This window comes from Eurosta solidaginis, chromosome 1, assembly GCF_040869045.1.
Source record: "Eurosta solidaginis isolate ZX-2024a chromosome 1, ASM4086904v1, whole genome shotgun sequence".
In the NCBI taxonomy this organism is placed as follows: domain Eukaryota; kingdom Metazoa; phylum Arthropoda; class Insecta; order Diptera; family Tephritidae; genus Eurosta; species Eurosta solidaginis.
The window spans coordinates 71,995,817-72,019,047 of NC_090319.1; the positions used below are offsets into that span (position 1 = coordinate 71,995,817).

At 36.8% G+C, this 23,231-nt stretch overlaps 1 protein-coding gene across 21 annotated transcripts in view; it reads left to right on the forward strand.

Moving 5' to 3' along the window:
• The window catches only part of LOC137234767 (organic cation transporter protein), a 174,090-nt gene extending 158,105 nt beyond the window's left edge, over window positions 1-15,985 (forward strand). For all 21 annotated transcript variants that reach the window (XM_067758228.1, XM_067758198.1, XM_067758202.1 and 18 more), the window contains 5 exons: window positions 7,306-8,569; window positions 10,162-10,420; window positions 10,489-10,906; window positions 13,237-13,743; window positions 13,810-15,985. In XM_067758228.1, coding sequence (XP_067614329.1) covers window positions 8,243-8,569; window positions 10,162-10,420; window positions 10,489-10,906; window positions 13,237-13,743; window positions 13,810-14,005 — 1,707 coding nt within the window. In that variant the 5' untranslated portion in view covers window positions 7,306-8,242 and the 3' untranslated portion in view covers window positions 14,006-15,985. The remainder of the gene's footprint in view (window positions 1-7,305; window positions 8,570-10,161; window positions 10,421-10,488; window positions 10,907-13,236; window positions 13,744-13,809) is intronic.
• Window positions 15,986-23,231: the final 7,246 nt, after the last annotated feature.

Below are 23,231 nucleotides of genomic sequence, written 5' to 3' on the forward strand. Positions count from 1 at the left end.
TCGAGTAGAAAGTTTGAACGTATACATATGAGTTTAATCGTGAAAGTACGTTTCCAGAAAAATAATCGTGATTGATCCCATCCGCCGCCGATTGCATGCTGGAAGAAAATACAGGCCTGCCAAAATACTGCCGCCAGAACCGCTACGGGCTGTCTTCTTATGTCTTGTTCCTCAACAAGATAACTTTTTCTAAGTGGGTTGGGTCCTCGGGAGTGATTTCAAATGTGTTTCTGCCTTAGAAAGATTCTCAGTGAAAATTCATCTGCTTTCGTAAATGTCATTTGGAGTAGACGAAAAACATGTGAACCAGTCCCTCCAAATTCTTGGATTGGAAAGTTGGTAGGAAAGGAGATATTATTAGTCAATCAATTGCGCTCCACCTTTATATTTTTACTTCTCATAAATATTTTTCCAATTTCTATGTCAAAATTTTAAAGCAAAGTTTAGCAAGAATATGTCTTTGTATAAGGAGAAATTTTTCGCTGATGTTTGTCCATTTATATAAAAGAAGTGCTAAAAATTTTTTAATTATATTTTATTTATGTCTTAACCTATCTGTTAAGATTTGCGCTTGTAGCTCAATGAGAACTTACACAAAAATCAATCCGAAAATTCCCTCCGTTCCGTTTGATTTTTCTAAATATCTCAGTCTCTGCGCCCCCTAGCGAAACTTTTTGTGTTGTGTCATCGGCTGTCATCACCTCTGAATTAAGCTCTAAATTTTTAGACCCCTAGCTCATCGAGAATTTAGTTAAAACCAGATTTCAAATTTCCAAAGTATTATCTAATTTTTTCGATCCGTGCGCCACCTAACGGATTTTTTTCTCCTTTTGTTCCTTTGTCACGGTGTCTTAACCTGTCTCTGAGGTTTCATGTTTGTAGCTTAATGAGAAGTTACTTAGAAATCGATCTCAAAACACCAAATTTCTAAATTTTTATCTAAATATTTCGATCCGTGCGCCACCTAAGAGTTTTTTTCTCATTTTCATAAATTATCTCGGCGTCTTATTCTATCTGTGAAGCTTTACAGTTCTAGCTCAATGAGAACTTACATAAAAATCAATCCCAAAACTCCCTCCGTTTCGTACGATTTTTCCAAATATCTCATCCCGTGCGCCCCTAGCGAATCTTTTTGTATCGTGTCATCGGCTGTTATCGACCTCTGAATTAAGTTTGAAATTTCAAATCTCTAGCTCATCGAGAAGTTACTTAAAAGCTGGTTTGAAAATTTTCAAATTCTTATTGAATTATTTCGATCCGTGCGCCACCTAACGGATTTTTTTCCTTTTGTTGCATTGTCACGGTGTTCTAACCTATGTGTAAAGTTTCACGTTGGTAGCTCAATGAGAAGTTACTTAAAAATCGATTGCAAGCGGACAAACATTCAACCGACCTAATATAAAGGAAGTAAAATGTCTTCATATCGGCAGAACAAAATAGGTTAATTTAAATAATAAAACTTCAAGTTCCACGAAGGATCTTTTAAAATTAAAATGAAGAGCTCCACCTCCGACACAATTTTTATTTGGACATATTCTCTAATATTTCCGGGGTGAGAGCGAAAAAAATATCTTAATTTTTGGCACACCCTTATGTAAATATCTTGGTACATAAACCCTTTTTAAAAAAAATTCACCTCCAATTAAGTGCATCTCGCCGTATTGAATTACGCATGGACTACAAATTTTATCGGCTCTTGCTTTAAATATATTGACACAAAGCTGTTAAAAGTACTAACGTAACAGTAAATATGCAATAAATTTAATAATCAAGTGCTTCACTGACATTGATTTATAATAATATTTGAGCATTAATTTATATGTTCATATCATAATAAAGTATCGATTTTGAGTTGAAATTAACGCTATGTGAAAGCCAAATAAACTTTTTCATGGGCGTTTATAATGCATCTAGAAATCTTATCGAAATATTTTGTAAACAGAGGTGTAAGAAAGTGTATGACTAATCTGTATGTATGTATGTAATTACGCCCTTTTAGATAAAAAGCATAATTGTATTTTTTTTCCATTTAGCACTATCATAGGCGTACCTAATCCAAAAAGTGAAAGGCGGCTGGAAAACACCAGGCGAACTTTGCGAACAGAACCCCTCTTTCATTGTTTGAAGCATATTTGTGGTCTCATAACATAACCGCATAAGTTGACATAAGAAAACATATTGCTATAAATCGTAAGGTGCACTATGTTTGTGTGTCCAATAGATGATCTACATATCGAACTTTTTAAATGTAAATATAAAGGTCACTTGTTTTAGTGCATGTGTTATTTACCCTATCAAGATGAGTAAATTTTCACCTTCTGTAAGAACATATTTTTTCTGCTCTTATAAGTTCAATGAAAGTAATATTTACAGTTTCAGACATAATTGTAACTTAATAAGTTTTAGTTGCTTTTTACAATAATATATAGTAAGTGGATGATTTCACCTCGTTGTCCTCCAATATATTAAGGTGTTACGTATAGTCTTTCAGGGGGCGGTGCTCTATAAGCACCTCAAAAACCACAGACACATGAGCTTCTGTAAACCTTAATGGCTCGATGACTACTTGGAGTGAAAGGCGGGTAGGAGATGTTACCAACTCACCGTTTGCTTTTTGGTTTGAGGCTCACCTGTCTAGAAGCAGAGAAATACCCAGGTCTCCACTGGCAAACACGTCCAGTTGACCAGTGCCCATTTGGGCCAAGAAATTTGTCTTATATCCTTATGCCCTATCATTCAGATAATTTTTATTAAAAAGTAGTTAGATGACACGTGCAATGTTGCAGAGCTTAGCGCTTTGATAGACGCCCGGACTATCTTAGTAAGAGTTACATCGGCGAGTCTTGGATCCATACTTCTAGGCTAAATCCATGCATTAAAAGGTTCACCAGCATCCCGTCCCCCAATTATTCCCCACTCTGTGCCACCCTACAGGGAATATGGATGGTCAATATGGCAACAGGAGAGGAAGCCGGCGCACAGTAGCCGCAAATTACAACTTTGAATCCTGATTCACGAAGCCGTATCACCACATCGCCTGCGACCATTTTTCTCACAATGTCAATCGGGTATAGGTTCAGCTTGACCACCATATCGTACAGGGAATGTATCACCCACAAAAAGAGTACCAGCTTTTGCCAATTGGCACTCTATAGCTGTACAAGACAACTGAAGCCTTCCTAGCACTGCCCTCTAAAACTAAGGAATCTTGTACCTCCTCGTAAACAAAACGAACTGAGTTTTGTTTGGGTTGACAGCTAATCCGTCCGAATCTGAGCCTTGGTCATGACACCCAGGTAAGTCTGTAAAACGTCGATCAGTGTAAGCAGATGTTTTGGCGTGAACTTTCTCAACTTGTTTCCTCCACTCCGTCGCTACAGTTTTGCCACAGTGGCACTTCAAATTGCCCCTGGTAGGAAATTGTTCAAGGCCCATTCTATATCAGGAGGCGCTCGCAGCACAAATTCTTTGCTCTCGAGGGCTGCGCTATAAGTTTGACAACCGAATTAATATTAATCAAGCGTTCCGACGTTTTTCAAAGAAACGAGGATATGCTGATTGGTCAAAAACTTTTGACAGAGACGTGGGAGCCTTTGATCATATTCTAAAATTTGGAAACAAAGCCGAACCACATTAACCTAAATGGGAGCTAGCCAGCTACAAGAAACCTCCAAAAGATCACTGCAGTTATTCAGGAATTTTTTCATTCGGCACCAGAGACTGGTAAGGTTTAAATGAGTTAATAAGCCGTAAAAGTTGGCTTTCCTCAAAGAGATGGATAGCATTTCTCCTAGGATGCTAATCGCCGTCATTGGAGCAGATTCTTGCGCAGGAGGTACCTAATTAGATTGACAACTTTAACAAAATATCAGTTCTATTGCTCTGCTTTCCACGTAATAGAGAATCTATCCAGGTCCTTGGCAAAATCGAGTCGCATTTTCTAGAAGGATTGTTATAATTTATTTTGAAAAGAAGATTAAAGATCTGGGACTTTGGAAGACCCTTTAGTATAAAGTTCTGTATAAAACCCTATAGAAAAATGGGAGATACTCAAGCAAAGCGACAGTTTCTCACTACAGGTATAATGACAATCTCCTATCCATGACCCCTTTCACAAAACATGATAGTCTTTTAATGCGAGTAAACGTCGCTTGAAAAGAAAATATCTCAGAACAAATTTATTTGTATTATAAAACTTGTGTTTTTTGAGGTGATAATCGAATGCAGAGCTGCATAGTTGGTAGCCATATTCGTACCAACAGCACTGAATTTTGATCTATATGAAAATCAATTAATTAATCAAAGTCGATCGAACCAGTTAAGAACGCTCTTAAAAGGTTTGCCAAGGGTACAAGACTAGTACCGTCTATTAGTGCGGTAATTCTATAACAACAAATGCTATATACGTAAGCATATGGTGAAATGTGAAGCTTCTAGCTTTTAAAATATGGCAGAAAGTACGAAAAGTGTCTTATCTAAACAATCGGTTGTAGGGGACATATGCTATATATACGAACGATCTCTTCGAATTTTTCAGACAACGATATTTGCTATATACAAAAGCATATTGTGAAATTTAAAGGTTTTAGCTGTTAAAATGGGCAAAAGTTACGAAAATTTTCTTATCTCAACAATCGGTTGTATGGGATACATACCATATATACGACCGATATCTATCAGACAGCAATATATGCTATATACGTAAGCATTTGGTGAAATTTGAAGTTTATAGCTGTTAAAATGGGGCAGTAATTACGAAAAGCTTCTTATTTGTACAATCGGTTGTGGGGATATACATAGGCTATATATAAGACCGATCTCATAAATTTTTTCAGACAACAATGAATGCTCTATACGTAAGCATTCGGTGAAAGTTGAAGCCTCTAGCTGTTAAAGTGGGGCAGTAATTACGAAAAGCTTCTTATTTGTACAATTGGTTGTGGGGACATATGCTATATATACGATCGATCTCATCCATTTTTCAGACAACAATATGTGCTATATACGAAAGCATATGGTGTAGTTTGAGGCTTCAATGTGATAAATTGAAGAAGATATGACAAAAATCATCTTTTCTGAAAAATCGGTTGTATGGGAGATATATACTACACTGAAAGGAAAAGACTGGTAAAATCAACCGAAATACGGGTCAATTCAACCGAAATTTCTATTAATTTTTATCCATCGCAACAAGATGTTGAATCAACTGCGCACAAATCGTTGATTCGTAATTGACCGTTTTAGTAGTCAAATGAACAAAAAAAGTTGTGGCGACAGCTTTGGACGAAAGTACATATGATGCCATATACATAAATAAATAAATAAATGTAAGGCGCGACAACCTCCGAAGAGATCTAAGGCCGAGCTTCTTTTCCAATTTGCGTCGTGCTCCTCTTGATTTTCCCTACAAATTGGCCGTATGGGACCTACATGTTTATGCCGACTCCGAATGGCATCTGCAAGGTACACAAAAATACACCCGGAGAGCGCTTGCAAACACTGCCGAGGGGCGACCCCGCTTAGAACAATTTTCTTCTAATTGAAAAACCTTATTTCTAAAATTTTGATGTTGCTTTGCCCGGGGTGCGAACCCAGGGCATACGGTGTGGCAGGCAGAGCACGCTACCATCACACCACGGGGGTACTTACTAACCGAACGTCAATTGGGCTTACATCAAATATGCTGGCACACATTAAACATTATACACTTTATTATTTTGTTTTATTAAACGCACTTTCACCAAATTTTATATTTTATAATTTATTTAATTTATAGTTTTGAACTTGGCTTTGCAAAGAGAAATGAAAATAGTAGTCACAAAACTGATTCTCAATTCTTTCAGTTGCAGCTCAGCTCATTCTCAATTTCTTCTCTCGCATGTAGTTGCCACACTTGACTGTTTCGAACAAAACTTGTATAAATGTTTGACATAACATTTTAAATAGAGAACTTGTAAGTTATAGAAAAGTAAAGAATGTAATCGCTGGAGTAGCTTTACATGTAATTCGGCAAGTTTAATTTTGCGCAATTTTGCATTTCGCTTGGAGGAGAAGTTGCAAAATTGTAATCGATAAATAGGTGTCCCGGTATCTCATAATTTTTTGCACAGTAAATTCAAAAAAGGGTTTTTCGTTTTGTATTGATAACTGAAAAACTAGTTTTTTGTTGTTTTCCCATTTTGTGTGTTTTTTCGATTTGGTGGTTTTCTTATTTTGGTATTTTTTTTTTAAACAAGTGGCACCATCGTCATAAGTACAAAGTAGAGAGCGCAGTGAGCGTAAAATTCTCTTTGAAATTTGCTCATGTATTGACTGTTGGCGGCCACCGTGGTGTGATGATAGCGTGCTCCGCCTACCACACCGGATGCCCTGGGTTCAAACCCCGGGCAAAGCAACATCAAAAATTTTAGAAATAAGTTTTTTCAATTAGAAGAAAATCTTTCCAAGCGGGGTCGCCCCTCGGCAGTGTTTGGCAAGCGCTCCGGGTGTATTTCTGCCATGAAAAGCTCTCAGTGAAAACTCATCTCCCTTGCAGATGCCGTTCGGAGTCAGCATAAAATCATGTAGGTCCCGTCCGTCCGATTTGTAGGGAAAATCAAGAGGAGCACGACGCAAATTGGAAGAGAAGCTCGGCCTTAGATCTCTTCGGAGGTTATCGCGCCTTACATTTATTTATTTTTTATTTATTGACTGTTGATCGTTGTTGAAATGACCAGTGATATCAGTTGTGTTAACAAAAAAAAACAGATTGACCAGGAATCTGTCAATTTTACAGAATTTTGTTAACTTAAGAGCGACAATTTCTCTTCTGTTGAAATGACTAATCTAATTTGTTCGTTTGACAAAGAACTCGGTCGAATTAACCACAATTCGATCAATTTCACCGAATCTCCGTTAAGTCAAGAACAACAGAACCGATTTGTTGATTTTACTAGCACTATTTCTTTCACTGTCTAGTGGCCCGATCCGGCCGGTTCCGTCATATGTCCAATCGGACACCTAAATATACGCGCTCACCAAATTTTATCAAGATATCTCAAAAACTGAGGGACTAGTTTACATACAAACAGACAGACTAACATGGCTAAATCAACTCAGCTCTTCATCCTGATCAGTTTGGTATAATTATTGGTGGGTCTATCTCTTTTCCTTAACGGAAATTTTGAGATTGGTGACAAACTTAATATACCATTTTATTTTCATGAAAGGTATAAAAATCAAAAAAAAAAAAAAAAATTACATTCATGCACTACGCACATTCAATAACACAATTTCATAAATCTTTCTCTCTTTTCTTGATTGCAGCAATGAATTGGATGATAAAAAAAATATATATATATTTCATAAAAATATATTTGTAAATAAAAATTTATTTAAAATAAAAGTACGCTAATGACAAAACATAAAAAATGAATCGGAAACGTATTGAACGCGCGTAACCTGAAAATTACAAAAAAAAAAAATAAAATAAAATCTTGTGAAAATATACCCACATACACACATATGTAAGTTGCGTATTGCACATGAAGCACACGTTCAATCAATCATAAAGTTCGATCAATACAAAAAAAACAAACTAATTAATAAAAAAAAATACAAGTGACGTCGTTTTGCTAAAAACAAACAATAAAATTGTATCTTGGATGCTCAATCAAAACATACACACATGCATAGTAAGCTACACAAAGAACACCGCCCACAAAGCTAGAAAAATAAACAAACAAAAAAACAACTATATAATACACTCACAAATATTCATTGAGCTCGGCCAGCCTCAACAGTCTCCAAACTTCAATTTAAACTCAAAAGGAAGTAAACAACTGCAACGCCAACGACATTGCCATTGCATAAATGCAACGCACAAAAGAATTTAAACATAATAATCATTAAACCACAACTAGTTAGCTCAGAAATATTCGTTTATTCGACAGAATTGTCAATCTTATACATTTACCCACCCTCGAAGACCTTACACGTTCATTCAGCCAGCCACAAAGCCCATTGTCCGTTGTATAGAAATTGGCGTAACGAACAAAAAAAATTAACTCCACGACTCGCAATTTTTATTTTTTATTTTTTGAAATTATAACAAAACCTCAAAGCTACTTACATCATCATCACCAATATTATCAAAACAACACCAACAACAACAACAACAACAACTGCAACTGTTACAACGAGAACAAGCTCAACAACGTAGTATACATAGGCCATCACTCCACCACCATTCATCGTCGTTACCATGGATTTTGATCAGATATTAGCGAAATGTGGTGATTTCAGCCGTTATCAATTTATGTTGTTAACATTGTTTGGCATAGTTAATTTCATTGTTTCATTACACTATTTTACTCAAACTGTGATAAGTTTTGTGCCCGATCATTGGTGCTACCATGAAAAATTATCGAATAAGTCATTCGATGAAATTGCTGAGATTTATGCGAAATTTCCAAATCCATCATGTACACGTCTTCTCGACATAAATGGTGCTAATGTGACGGTGAGCCCGGAACGTTGTGAGCGTTGGATTTATAAATATGATTACGGTTATCGGAGTATGAATACAGAGGTGAGTAAGATTGGAAGAATTTACAAATATAAAAATTCCCATATAAACAGTGAACACTCCATTATTATTATTATTGTTATTAGGCCTGGAGGCACTGCGACCTTTGCGCAGATCTATTGTGCCTGACCTTCCAGCTTAGTTTTGTATGTGAAGGTTTTTGATGTATCTAAGTACTTCTTCAGGCTTTTTACTCCATATCACATAGGGGTTAAGAGTCACACCACCTAGATGGGGGAGTCTCTGCCTTGTCAGAGCGATGCATTCGCAGAGAATTTTAACTGGCGTTTCATCCTCCAGCTCACAGAAATGACAAATTCGAGTATCGGATATATTTAACTTACTTTGGTGATATCGTAGACAACAGTATCCCATTTAGTACCCAGTGAGAGTTCTTACACTTGCGTTGCCGGAAGTATAAACAGTTTGGCCTGTCTTTGCCCTGGGCACTCAATCCAGTGACGTCTGAATTGTTTTGTTTCCCATTTACATATGGTTTTCATGGTGTGTGCTTTTTTGAGTCCACAAAAGGCCTCTGAACCCCCCCCCCCCCCCTGTATTGCCGCCCGGTGGCCGATCATTTCATAGGTTTCAATAAAGGTGGACATAAGGTCAACGGTCATAACGTCAATTGACCAAATGATCACTCAAAGAGCCACAAAGTTAATTGAAGCTATGCCTATGGTCAAAACGTCAAATTTCAAATGATTACAATGTAAACGATATTGACATTACGACCATAACCATGGGTTTCAAAAAAGGTGGACATAAGGTCAACGGCCGTAAAGTCAATTGACCATATAATCACTCAAATGGTCAAAAAATCAAGAATTAATGTATTGGATAGCCATGGTATTTTGGCCGCCTTTTACGACCGGTGTACCTACCGCGTGCATATTCTACTACCCGTTACCCGCAAGGGGAATATATCCCGAGAGTAGGATATAATACTACACCCTGATCCTTCAGACCCATAAGTCAAACCTCCTTTGCTCTGAAAGCAGGTCGACGAACACTGCCTTATAGCAGCTGGCCACGCAGAAAGTAGTAGGTTTGCAACTTCTAAGACATAGAGTGCGACTTCGATAAAACAGATCGTAACAGTATCAGTCGCGTGGAGGAAAGACGAAACTTCAATTGGAGAAGGAACAGAGCAAATCAAGGCCACAAAAGGCTGTACGCAGAGTTGGCCACAAAGAGCTGTACACAGAGTTCCTACAACTAATATCAGACAAAGGAATGCCAGGGACACGCAAACGACATACTATTATTGGAAGGGGTAGATTTGGATACACTTTGTGTGATATAATTCAGTGGGCACTAAGATTCACGAAGAAGTGGTGCTCCGAAAGTAGGTCTGAACTTTCCAAAGAGCTTTCTCAGGAACCACACACTTGTATGATACACAGATGGCTCGAATATATCCGCTGCTGTATAGGCGTCGGAGTTAATGGCAGATTTTTTAATCAATACGACCTATAAGCCTTATCAAACACCCTGACTAGTTATGTAGTCCCAGTCTTTATGTATGTACATACCTATTAAGTAATCCAAATATGTTGTTATTTGGTAATCGTTTACTTTTCTCCTTACAGCTTAATTGGGTGTGTGAATCGGCGTATAAAGCGCGTATCGGACAATCGTTATTCTTTATTGGTTCCGTTGTGGGAACACTTTTTTATGGTCTACTTTCGGATAAGATTGGTCGTCTGCCAGCTCTAATACTATCAAATTTCTCAGGATTTATCGGTGACTTTTCGACAATATTCGCGCGAACTGTTACGACATTTTCGCTTTGTCGTTTCATATCTGGCATGGCGGCAGATACAAATTTTTACCTCATGTACATTATTGGTAAGAAATACTAACATTCTAGTTAATGAAAATTTTATTATTTTTGCAATCTTCTTTTCTTCTATTAGTACTCGAATACATCCGTCCGTCAATGCGTACACTTGGACTGAACTTGGCCGTCGGACTCTTTTACACACTGGGTCTAGTCTCAACACCATGGTTAGCTGTTTGGGTTGGCCATTGGCAAATATATTTAGCATGTACTTCACTGCCAATACTCTCCATTGTTCTATACTACTTTATAGTGCAGGAGAGTGCTCAATGGTTAGTTACGCGTAATGATGTTGACGGTGCTATTAAACGTTTGAAACGCGTGGCAAGATTTAATAAACGTAAAGTATTGCCTGGAGAATTTGAAGAATTCCGAAAACACTGCGAAAAGCAACGTGAAAAGATGGGTGGTGATGATCAGGTGCATTCAACTTTATTGGATATGTTTAAAACGCCACGCATGCGCAAACATACGCTTATATTGTTCTTTAAATCGTAAGTATAAGTTTGGAAAAATTTTGTAAATTTAGGTGCATTTCTGTTAGTTCTTTGTTGTTGTGGTTCGTTTTTAAGTTTTTGCGAGCAATAGTGTTATATCTGAAAATTCGCTGGTGGTATTCACTCTACATTTAAGCAGACGCCCCTACCAGTGCACCAGTTATATCCAGCTCGACTATTCAGACACCTGGCAGTCACTCCACTTCACCTAATAACGCTTTATATTGTAGCGAATTTTGGGAAATTCTGCTTATTTTGCACCTTCTGCTATCGTTCGAATCGTTGAACTGCCGAATAAATAACTCAAATATTCAATGTGGGAAATGACCTTTATTTAGACTACTTTACAATTCCAATACTCGCGTAGGTACTTCGCTTAATCGTGTTAAAATCAAAGTGATTAATTATTCCTCAGCTTGCGCTGCTTTTATACTCTCTGTTGCCTCGTTCGTATATTTCTCCTAAGGTCTAGACTTTTCACGAACATGATTTCTGCAAAATTGTATCTCATACTTGGTTGTTTAGCTATATGCGTGTGTATGTGTGAGTAACAACTTCTGCTCTTAGCTGCTGACTACATATGTGTATGTGAAATAATATCTTTGCTTTAAGCTGCTGGTTATGTGTCTGTGTGACTGCTTGCTTTGATGTGTTCATGTACATAATTGCGGCTGCTTGCAATCATTTAAAATGGTATCCTCCAAAATTTAAGATGTGAGTTTTTGCCCGAAGGAGCAGTGTTTTCAATGCTTAACCAGTATGGGGCATGTTTCCATTACTTCTCCAGCATTAAAGCAGGTTTCCGAAAGTACGAAATGTAACACAGTTTGAAACTTGAATTTATCAACAGCCATTTGTCTTGCAATTCCTACCTTTTGTGACAGCATGTCCTTCGTGTTCGCCCTCTCTGCGTAATTTTCCGATGTTGGAACCTGCAGAGCATTACTTTGGATACGGAATCGTGCTACGTGAGCTCTATGGTAACTTTTAGGATGATGACCTTGGTAACTATCTTTTCGTTTTGTCGAACTAAGTGCATTACATATCCGATGATCGTATCCCATCTGTCACTTCCGCATTTCACGTTGTTTTAACACTGCCCGTGTTTAGGTCGTCGAGTGTCTCCTCTACCCTTCTACACAGTAAGGGAGAACTGTACGCATTCAAGGAATTTCTGAAATACGCTGTCCACATTTCCACAATATAGGCTGCGCTGATTTTAAACCTTTCAAATTTCGTGGGGTATTTATCAAAGTATAGGTTCCCTGTGTACGCACATATCATGAGTTTAGTTCGGGAACTCTACTCTTGTGCGGTAGTGGTACTCTACCACTGTCAACGTTGTATGTAGAAACCATTTATACTTGCTTCTGCACCAAGTTGGTATATTTATTTTCTTTCATCAGCAAACAGATATAAGTTGAATCAATTCGCAGAACCCTTCTATATTGGACCGAGTTGCACCGTATAAGCCTATAAAATCTGGGGCTAATGCGAGTAGCTTCCTTGTACATAGCATTGGGCGTCCTACGTTCGCTACAGTGAGCGAAGTACTTTCACAAGTTCGTCAAATGTGTTCCGACAAGGCGTGCTTGCTTTCTTTGCCGATATCCATGCTTATGTAGATTACAATATCTGTTTTTGCTATTCAATACCATGATCAGTTGTCCAACATTTTAGGCTGCGCATGGCATGGTTTATTTTAAACTGGACCCGCTTCGCATCTTTGTGCAAAACCGTTGCTATCCGAGCGAAGAAGTTACCCTTCAAAAATAGCTAGCACTGCTGTAGCTTAGGACTGCTGTAGGCACTCTGTTTCAGCTTGATTGACTGCCTCTTTCACTTCAGCTATAGCCTTTATTGTGAAGTTCTCTCCCCCCGGAAACCATGCTGTCAGTGAGGAGTCCTCCTTTAATTCTGCCATAAAGCATTGCTTCACAAAGTTCTCCATAACTTTTACCGCAGCGCCCAACAGGCACTGAAGGAAATTAGAATTAGAAGTGCTGTCTTCCATCTGGTACTGGACTTTCAGTCAGTGGTTTTTCTTTATAATACTTAGGCCCTTTATACTCTATATCCCAGCTTTATCATTTTTGATTTTGATTTGTCCGCTCTTGAATATAATAGCTGCTGAGTTTACCGTGAGAGATAGGAATTGCAATACATTTTGGCATCTTATCGGGACTCTTGCAACTCGGCACAAATATTTTTGACTTGATCGATTTTAAACGATTTTCTTAGTATGCGATACTATAATCATTAAATATTTTTTATAAAGAAAAACCGTTATAAAGTGTTTTATTAATCACGTTCCCTTCTCATTTCAGCATGGTCATCACACTCTGTTACGATGCGGTCTCACGTAACGTTGAAGGTATGGGTATCTCACCGTTCGTTATGTTCTCACTCAGCGCTCTTGCGGTCTTGCCTTCAAGTATTATTGTGATCTTGTTGCAAGATCGTATTGGACGCAAAGGTATGGCAGCAGGTTCGCTGCTTGTTGGTGGGCTCTTCACTTCAATGGCGGGCATAGCCATCGCCTATCAACAACACAATCATAATGCAGTGCTATTAGCTTCTTTGACAATTGCGGCGCGTTTTGGTGTGGCGATCTCATATGAATCGGGTTCACAATATGCCACCGAATTAATACCAACTTGTGTTCGTGGACAAGGTGTGGCAGCTGTGCATGTGGCGGGTTTTGCAGCGTCATTCTTAGCGCCATATATTCTATGGCTAGGAACATTCTTTAAGGCAGCGCCATCTATAATTTTAGGCCTGCTCTTCTTTACGGGCTCATTTGTGTGTTTGCTTTTGCCAGAAACGCTTAATAGGTGAGATAAGAGGAAATATTAAAACAAAAAATTAGAATATCAGTTACTAATTTTTTTCTCTTGCAGAACGTTACCAAAAACCGTCGAGGAAGGTGAAGTCTTTGGCAAGGGTGAACGTATGTTCGATTTCCCATGCATTTCGAAGAAAGGTAAAAATTCGAGTAGCTCTGAGGAGGATGATTCTTACGAACGAAAACAATCGTTAACCGTTTTCGAACGTGATGATGAATCGGCCGATGAGAATCTCAACAGTACAGCGTAAAAGTGTGTGAACGTGTGTATTTAAAGGTACATATTTACAAATAGCTTCCTTAGGTGCTAAGTTATAGAGTTAAATTATAACAAAATTTATTTAAGGTAATATAAAAATATTTAGAAATAATCTTGCATAGAAGCGAAGATTATAACCATTTAAAATACTTTTTTGTTTATGTATTTTTTTGCATTTTAGTTTTTATTTTAGCAAACGTATTTAGTTGATAAGTACTTACCGCTAATAATAATTATTATGATAATAAAAGTAGATACAGTTGCGCACACGAAATCAGCAGTGACAATTTTTCATGAAATTTCGCCAATCTATCCTTATATTTTATTTTCGATAATTTAAGAGAAAACTTTTAGAATTTTAGAACTAAAACTATGCAAACGTATATCGAAAACGTTTTCGAGAATGTTTTACGAAAATTTCGAACTTTTTATTTAGAATTTTCTGATTTTTTTTTCAGTATCTACTAGCGCAATCAAGTTTGAACTATAAAAGTACAAGTTAAAGGTGCTTTATGTTTCCTTTCATACGAAGGGCGCTTAGCTTTATTTTTTTCATATGACAGAAAATCTGAAACACAATTTGAAAAAAAAAAAAAAATATTGTCAAACATCAATGTGAAATTTGAGAAACCTAAATCTAGTACTTTGTGAGTTTAAAATTACTTGGGCTACAAAACTGAATACTCGAAAAAATTAAAAAAATCTATGTTGAAAGTTCGAAGTTTTTGAAAAATTTTGCAGAATGCTTGCATTTTTTTGAAAACGTTTTTGAGACTGGTTTTCATAGTTTCAGTAAAAAAATGCATAGACGATTTTTCTTCATTTGTCGAATTTGAAAAAAAAAAAAAAATCCACTGCTATTTTCGTGTTCGCAACAGTATATATTAGGGTGGTCCCTAAAATAGAGATGAACAATTTTTCAGTTTCATCCCTTCAAATAGTTGTAATCGCTGAAAGAAATACTATATCCATTTTGGCGCCGATTGGAGAGGATTAAGACGTGTTGAGGCTTAGCACACGGCTTCAGTTCCATTGGATGTTGGGCAAACAAAAAATTTAATTTTTTAAGTCTCTTTAGCGATACTCACTTTGTCATCTACAATCGTTCAAAGTGGTGTGAGTGAAGAGAAATCGCGCATTTGATTTTATAAGAGCCACCCTAATGTATACCAAATAAACACATAGACGTTAGTTACTTAATATGTGTTCTAGAACTAATGAAAATAAAGAAAAATCGAAAAATATTTGATCGACATAAATAATTAGCCATATTTTTTTATAAGCAAGTATTAAACAAGAAAAAAAAATTGTTAGCAAAATATATAAAACAGTTTAGGGAAGTGAAGTAAGCGAAGGTCTGCAAACAAATTAACTAAAAAAAATATATACATACATATATGCAAATGCGAAAAAATTATCTATATTCTTGTACTAAATAAATCGACTATAAAAAGTTATCGTGCTGTACGTATAAACAGATTATATATATAGATGCATATGTATGCCAATAATTGCAAAAAAAATATAGCCATAAAAAATATGTAAAGTATATTTAATCGTACATATTTATGTATATTAGCTTACAAACACATATATGATTGATCGTTATATTTCAAAATTTAATATAACTACATATGAATGAATTTTCGCATTGGGCACAATTTTACTTAAGCAAAGATCTAAGCGGTGCTGATTTATATTAAAAATAAAAATATTATAAAAAAAAATATTAACCAACTTCCGTCTTTCAACGACTTGCCAAAAAAAAAGGTCCGCAAGTCATGCAGATGCGCACTGTTAACGGTGAGACAAGTACAGCGGTTAGTCCTTTGAGCCTTATTTAAAGTATTATCTGAATAGCTTAAATTTTACGCAGATAACCCGAAAAAATAGTAATTTAAAATAGAATGCTTGATTGTAGATGTAGATATCAATAAAACATTCTTTTTAATACTTATTAATATACATATAATATATTCTTCGATTTGTAATAGACCGATTTCTTTCCAATTTTTGTACCTAAGGCGATTTATATAAGAGGTAAGAATGGCTCCCAACGTTGGGCGCCCAGATTTACTACCCTAATTTTCGTTGTGCTTATTCTTCCCACAAATTACTGGAATCTAGAAATGGATAACACATGGTTCCTTGAACGAAGCGCAGTTAGACAGACTTTGGTGACACGTAATGTAAAATTTCGGCGTTCTTTTGCAACTCAGTTACATAAGAATGGGTTTGGAGTATAGATATTTATTTAACCAGTACACAAAGCATTACTATTTTTAATGTAATATATAAAATTCTTCTGTCACGGTGTTAGAGGTTTAACTCCTCCGAAACGGCTAAACCGATTCTGATGAAATTTTGCCCAAAACGTGGACCCGGGCACCCCTAGAATGTGTTTATACAATATGGATATCAAATGAAAGCTGTTGATGAGTGCTATAGTACAGGATAATTTTCATACAACTGGGAGGCTAGAGTCTCGAGATATAGCCCAAAACGTGGACCCTGATACACCTAGAATGCGTTTATACAATATGGATATCAAATGAAATCTGTTGATGAGTGCTATAGTACAGTATAATTTTCATACAACTGGGAGGCTAGGGTCTAGAGATATAGCCCAAAACGTGGACCCGGATACACCTAGAATGTGTGTGCAATATGGATATCAAACGAAAGCTGTTGTTGAGAGCTTTAAAGTAATTTTCATTGTGATATTCGATTTAGTCGCATCAGGCTGGCAAAACTGATAAATATGCATGCGAAGCCGAAATAAAGATATGAATTAATAATACTCACATACCTATTTATATACGTTCTATTCGATTTGCTTGAAATTTGGTATATAAATTTGCCTATATTAATATTTACGATAATTTTATCCGGGAAGTAGACCAGAGGCGGACTGAGGCTGGGATTATGGCTAGGACTTGGACTGAGACTCGGAATGGGACTGGAACAAAATACATACCACCCTCTGGGACTGGAAATAAGAGACGAAGAGGAAGGAGAAAAACTTGAGAGAAGAGAAAATAGAGAGGGAGACTGAGAAAGAGATAGAATGAGACGAAGATGGAGTTGAAGCGAAAAAGACGGAGGGAGGAGTGAATAAAAAGATTAGGAAAAATTGTAGAGGGGTAGGGCAGAGTTAGACGGAAAAAGTTTATTAAAATGTATGCAGATAGGCCAAATTTCGGGCAGAACAACGTCTGCCGGGTCTTCTAGCAAGTTTATTAAATTATCTAAAGAGAAATAAGAAATAAAAAACCTTATTACAGTTTGTGAATTATTTAATAATTTAAAAGAAAAAAAGAAATCTGAAAAATTATTATAACCTTAACTTGTATTTATAAAGAAGTTACAATGGGCAATGTTCGCATTTCCTTCAAACAGTCATAGTGTACTTACATTTTAAAGACAACAATCAATTCAAAATGACTTATGTAATGTAGCGAATATGAGCATTTGGATATATTACTATGCGGTTAGTAACTAAATGCACAACAACAGCAAAGCAAGCAGCCACACATATGTACATGCAAGCATCAAAGCAAACAGCCACACATACATGTAAAAAGCGAAGCTCACAGCAATGAGAATATTTCAAAATATATACATGTAGTCAACAGCTAAGAGCGAATATGACATTACTCACACATATGCATGCATATAGCTAAATAACCAACTATGAGATACAACTATTCGAGAGGGCTGTTCGTGAAAAGTCCAGACCTTAGGAGAAATAGGCGAACGAAATAACCGAGAGTATGGAAACAGCGCAAGTTGAGGAATAATGAGTCAGTTTGATTTTAACACGCTAACAGTAAAGAACGCGAGTATTTTTAAATGTGAAGTACTATTACTGTTGTAAATAAAGAACATTTTGCTACACTGAAAGTTTCAGTAATTTATTCGACAAGGGCAAAATAATTCAGATTCCTGATATCCATAACAATATTTTTTAACTCGCTGACGACTCTTCAGTGATCAGAGCAAGAGTCTATCTCTGAATTAAAGCCCTGCAAAAATCGTTCGGTTAATCCTTAAAGAAAGTGGTCTGTGTTTGATCTCTTTTGTCTACTTTGGGGCCTAATTGATCCTCTATAGTCCCTTTTGGTACAGTTGGGATTAGTCAGTTTGAAATTTATGTAGCCAACTTGAAAAAACATTAAAAACGGCAAAAAAATGGGTGAAATAAAAAAAAATCAAATTGATTTTATACGAATCATTTAAGAAAAATCCGAACCTTAAGTACTATTACCATATCTTCCATTATCGTAGTAATTGTTTTATTTTTTTACAATACCAATAAAAAAACCTTAAAATATTGTATTATAGTTTAAAAAAAAAAAAATATGGACCCGTCAAGAATTCCCGTACGGGCAGAAAGAGGAATTGGCACAATAAATGAATAAAGAAGACATGTCCGATATTGGCCGTAAGGGCATGGTTACAAAGAGGACGTGTCGACAAGTATCCGTAAGAGTATAAAGGAGATAGAAAAAGGATCTGCCCGACGATGTCCGCTGGTGTATAAGGGGAACCCTCTCAAAACTATCCGCTCAGGCATAAACAGATACAATTGGTCTCTCCAAAGGACATGATCAAACAAAAGGAATTACTCCAACTCCTATAAAGAGATAAAAACAGGCGATATTCGCATATTCTCCATCCCGTATTCATCCTAGAGTAACCGCATTTTTTGCAGGACGGTTTAGGCCTATGATCTTCATCTCAAATCCGACCTAGCACAATGACAAAATATTCATCACCATTGGCGATAAAGTGCTAGCGCTTTCTGCCGGCAGTACTTAATGCATTCTTCTAGTCTTTCGCCTCGCGTAATCTAGGACTATCACCGACCAAAGTCTCGGCGAACTTATTCACGAAGTATACGGGGCAAACTTATGAAATATTGGAAATTCAAATCGAAGCTACCGACTACCCGAGACCTAGAAGTTAGGTGTAACATTCGATAATGACCAACATTTTAGCGAGCTTGTATTCGCAATTGTACCCTAAGTTCTGAATCGTAACAAAATCTTCAAGGCTCTCGCTAGCAACAGTTGGGGTAAAGAGAAAGAAGCTCTCGTAGCTGCCTATAATTCAATTGGCAACCGCTCGATGACCCGCTTATGATCTGAGGGTGCAATATGCCAAACTCGCAGTAGAGGAAAATAAATTTAAAAGGGAGGCACGCGTCGCTATGGCACAATTTCAATCTCGTTACCATTAATTGGTTAAACTGTTACTTAATCAGAGTCAACCCTGCAAGTAATATTGCCACCACATGAGAGTATATTTTCAAATGTATTGTGGTATCAACGTCTCTTAAACCTATGTCTCTTTGGTGCAGCTCTACTCAAGCTACAAGTTTCCTTGGATTTAAAACTGAAAATTTGCACAACATGTTTTGAATTGGATTAGTCTCACCATGACGCATACTCAATGATCTCAAAAATGGTGGCTATATTTTAGTTTTAGTTTACAAACGGCAATTGTTGCTAGGATGTGTTTCTGAATTTCACTTTTTCATCAGCTAGCTTCTCGGGAGCTGAGTCTTGAACTCGAAATCTCCGACATTCATACTTTGTACTAGTGTTAAGGCAGATACCTTTATCCACTCAGCCACATGAATGCCCGCTGCTCGCTTTTCAATTTGTTGGCCTCGCAGAACGCTCGGTGCGCGGAGGTCCAATATATGTAATTGATAGAAAAGGAAAAACACAAATAATTTCAATATTATAATTGATTTATTATTTGTTAAGTTGGTACAATTAATTTAACTTGTTTGTGATGTGGCGGGACCGCAGCAGTTGACCTTCTTCCTTCGTGGTTGAAATTGAACAGAAAAATGGAAAGTGTGTCGAACCGGAGATCGTGCGGGGATTTTCCAATGGATATTTGTTATCCGATGGAAAACTCAGTTACCCGTGTTAGTGTTGCATATATGTGAACATACATGAATGTGTATGCATGTGGGTGTGAAGTACATGAAAGTATGTATGAATGCATTTGCACTAAATAAATTATGTACTAGAGTGGTCGTGTTTGCAGTATAAAAATATTTAGGTCCTGACCTAAACATGCCGGTCCCCTTGCGGTAAGCAACATCTTAAAATGAAGGAAAGTCATGCTGAAGCGGTCACGCGCACGTATTACTTAAAACTAGATACAATATGTTTGTATTATTGAATGAAAATTTGTTGGCTGATCACGTCCGGACTTGTTTGCATATAGTAGCCGCTGTAGGCAAAAAGAAGCAACATATTAAAGCTGAAAATAGGAACGGGTTATAATTCAACGCACATTATACAGTATACATATTTGGACTGTATTTATCTCTTTTGTGTTCCGAGATTTTTCGTAGTCTGGACGTCTCCGTTCCAGATTTCGACGAATGGATAAAGAGCCCAAGTCTCTGTTCCAGATTTTAACTTTATGAGGTTAAATGTTATATCCAGACGAAGAACACACGTCTCCGTGCCAGATTGGATTTATTTTGTTAGATTATGTGACAATTAATTTTCCATATGGACAAAGGGGCCAAGTCTCTGTTCCAGATTTTAACTTTATGAGGTTAAATGTTATATCCAGACGAAAAGGACGTGTCTCCGTGCCAGATTGGATTTATTTTGTTATATTATATTTGAATTTTACTTTTTGGTTTTATTTGAAAAAAAAAAAAATTAATTTTGGTTGGGTGGCGAACGCTGAATGGCATATGTATATGAATTTTTATTTTTTTTTTATTCGTATTGACCCTCTGACAGGCGCTTATAGCAGATTCACCATGTGCGGGGAACTGCATATGGGTTGTCTAAAGTTCGTGCAGTGATGCATTTGCAATAGCGAAAAAGAATGACCGCGTGAGCGCACAACTGTTTATCAACGGGTTATTGATCACTTTCTAAATGCTCCCTGAGTACATCCTATCTCTTCTTTATACTAAATTTCGTGTTTCTGCATTGGAATCATACGTAGAAAATGACTAAATTACACTTGCGAGTGATTAACTCATAATTTCTACTGAATACAATAAATAAAAATTTGTATATTCCAATCTGAACCGAAATTTATAATTTGGTTTTTATTTTTGTGATTTAATTTGTCACAAAGTGTCCTGCCACCCAAGAAAGTTTCGCATTTTCCAACTAGATTTGTGGATTTCGGTAAAAATATGGTAGTTGAAAAAATTTTTGTTGCGAAAAAATTCAAACCTTTCGAGTTTCGAACAATTTTCTTGCAATTCGTACTTATTTTGCAATATTTTTCAATAAAGTATTCGTGAAATAAGTAATTACAAACAGTGAAAAAAAATTGGAACGGATCATGTTCCACTAAAACACCCATATTGGTGTAAAAAAAAAAAACGTTCGCTATGGCAATACCATACCGCGTAGATGAAATGTCATGTAAATGACAAAAGCGAAATGTAATTACATAGTAGACATGCCGGTAAGTAAACATAGAGGAATTTTGTAATTTATTAATTGTATGATTTGACTAACTTGTATTTACTTTTCTTTCAGATTATGCCAATTAAATGATGTCCCTGTGTGTACATATGTATGTATGTATATACACTATGCTGCAATTAACACCCAAGAAGGGATTTGTGCTGCAGTATTACCGGTTGCTGCATAGGCAGCAACAACAAAGAGTAGGGAAGAAAAAACAAGGACTAATTAATGGAATGCGTCCATCAGGTTTTGACATTTTAATGGATTAGGAAATCCGGAATTAAATGCTTTGTGCACAATTGTGTTATTTTGCGTGAAAAATAAGCACGTTATTTGTATTGTTTTTGGTTCATTTGCTTTGTCTCACAATACCCTACAAAAAATGTTGTAAGTTATTATGAGAAATAAGAAACGGCAATTAAACTCTAAAAATATTATTTTCGATTCCGCTTTAAAATAAATATGTAAACTTGTTTGCAATTTCAATGCTACGCATTATTAATACTCTGAACGAGTGGTGGGTTTATACCCGATTGCATTTGAGGTTTGTACCTGCTTGCGAATTTGGTTTTTAATGAAAAATAATGGAATTTAATTAGAAAAAATGCTTATGTATTGTAGTTGTCCAATTACACCAACTTGACGTGAAATTTTGTCAACTTGTTGTAGTTGTACCTTGTAATTGAAACATTAAACCCTTTTTTATTTAGGTACATTTTGATGAAGAAAATAAAGATGGTAGATTTTTGAAATAAAAGTGGCGAACTGAATTTATTTTCCCGCACTTATGGACGTAAACGTGGTAAACTGTTTGTAGATTGGTCATCGGTGGATACCTCTCCACTTGTTTCATTGGCTGGTGGAAGTAGAACCAGTTTGGCCAAAGGCCTTGTAATTTGACCTTTTTCAGTCGTGATGTCGACAACTCGTACAAGGTCGTCTGGTCACGGGTGGAGTTTGACCACTCTTCCAAGTCTCCACTCGTTCGGAGCTACATTGTCGTCTTGCACGACGACGAAATCCCCTATTTTGATGTTTGTTTCGGGTGTTTCCATTTTACCCGCTTTTGCATTTCTAAGAGATATTCTCTTTTCCATCTTTTGCAAAAGGTTTGATGCAAAGCTTTTAATTTATGCCACCTATTGACTATGGAGGTAGGATTCTCATTGGAATCTATTTCTGGAGGAGCGAGATGCCCGCCTACCAGGAAATGACCAGGGGTTAAGGGTTCTAAGTCGGTGGAATCGTTCGACGCTGGACTTAATGGTCGCGAGTTGAGGCAAGCCTCTATTCGAAAGTGGCTTTTGAAACTTTTTGCTCCTGCTTCCCACAGTCCTCCCATATGAGGAGAGGCAGTGGGGATGAAATGTCATTGCAGAAGTTGATGAGCATATTTAGACAATGCGTTTTCACGCGAATCAGCTATAAATGCCCTAAACTCAGATCTAAGTGATCGTGAGGCTCCGACAAAGTTAGTCCCATTGTCGGAATAGATATTTTTCGGACATCCTCGCCTGGCGATAAATCTGGAAAATGCCGCGAGAAAGGATTGGGTGCTAAGGTCGGTTGTGGCTTCCAAATGTATGGCTTTCGTAGTAAAGCAGACAAACAGACAGACATAACCTTTCGAAATTCGACACCCTCTACCTCTGTAACTTTTTATGTCGAATGGTCCTGCAAAATCTACCCCTGAATTAGTAAATGGTCGGGAAAATGTGGTACGTTCCTTGGGAAGGTTACCCATAAGTT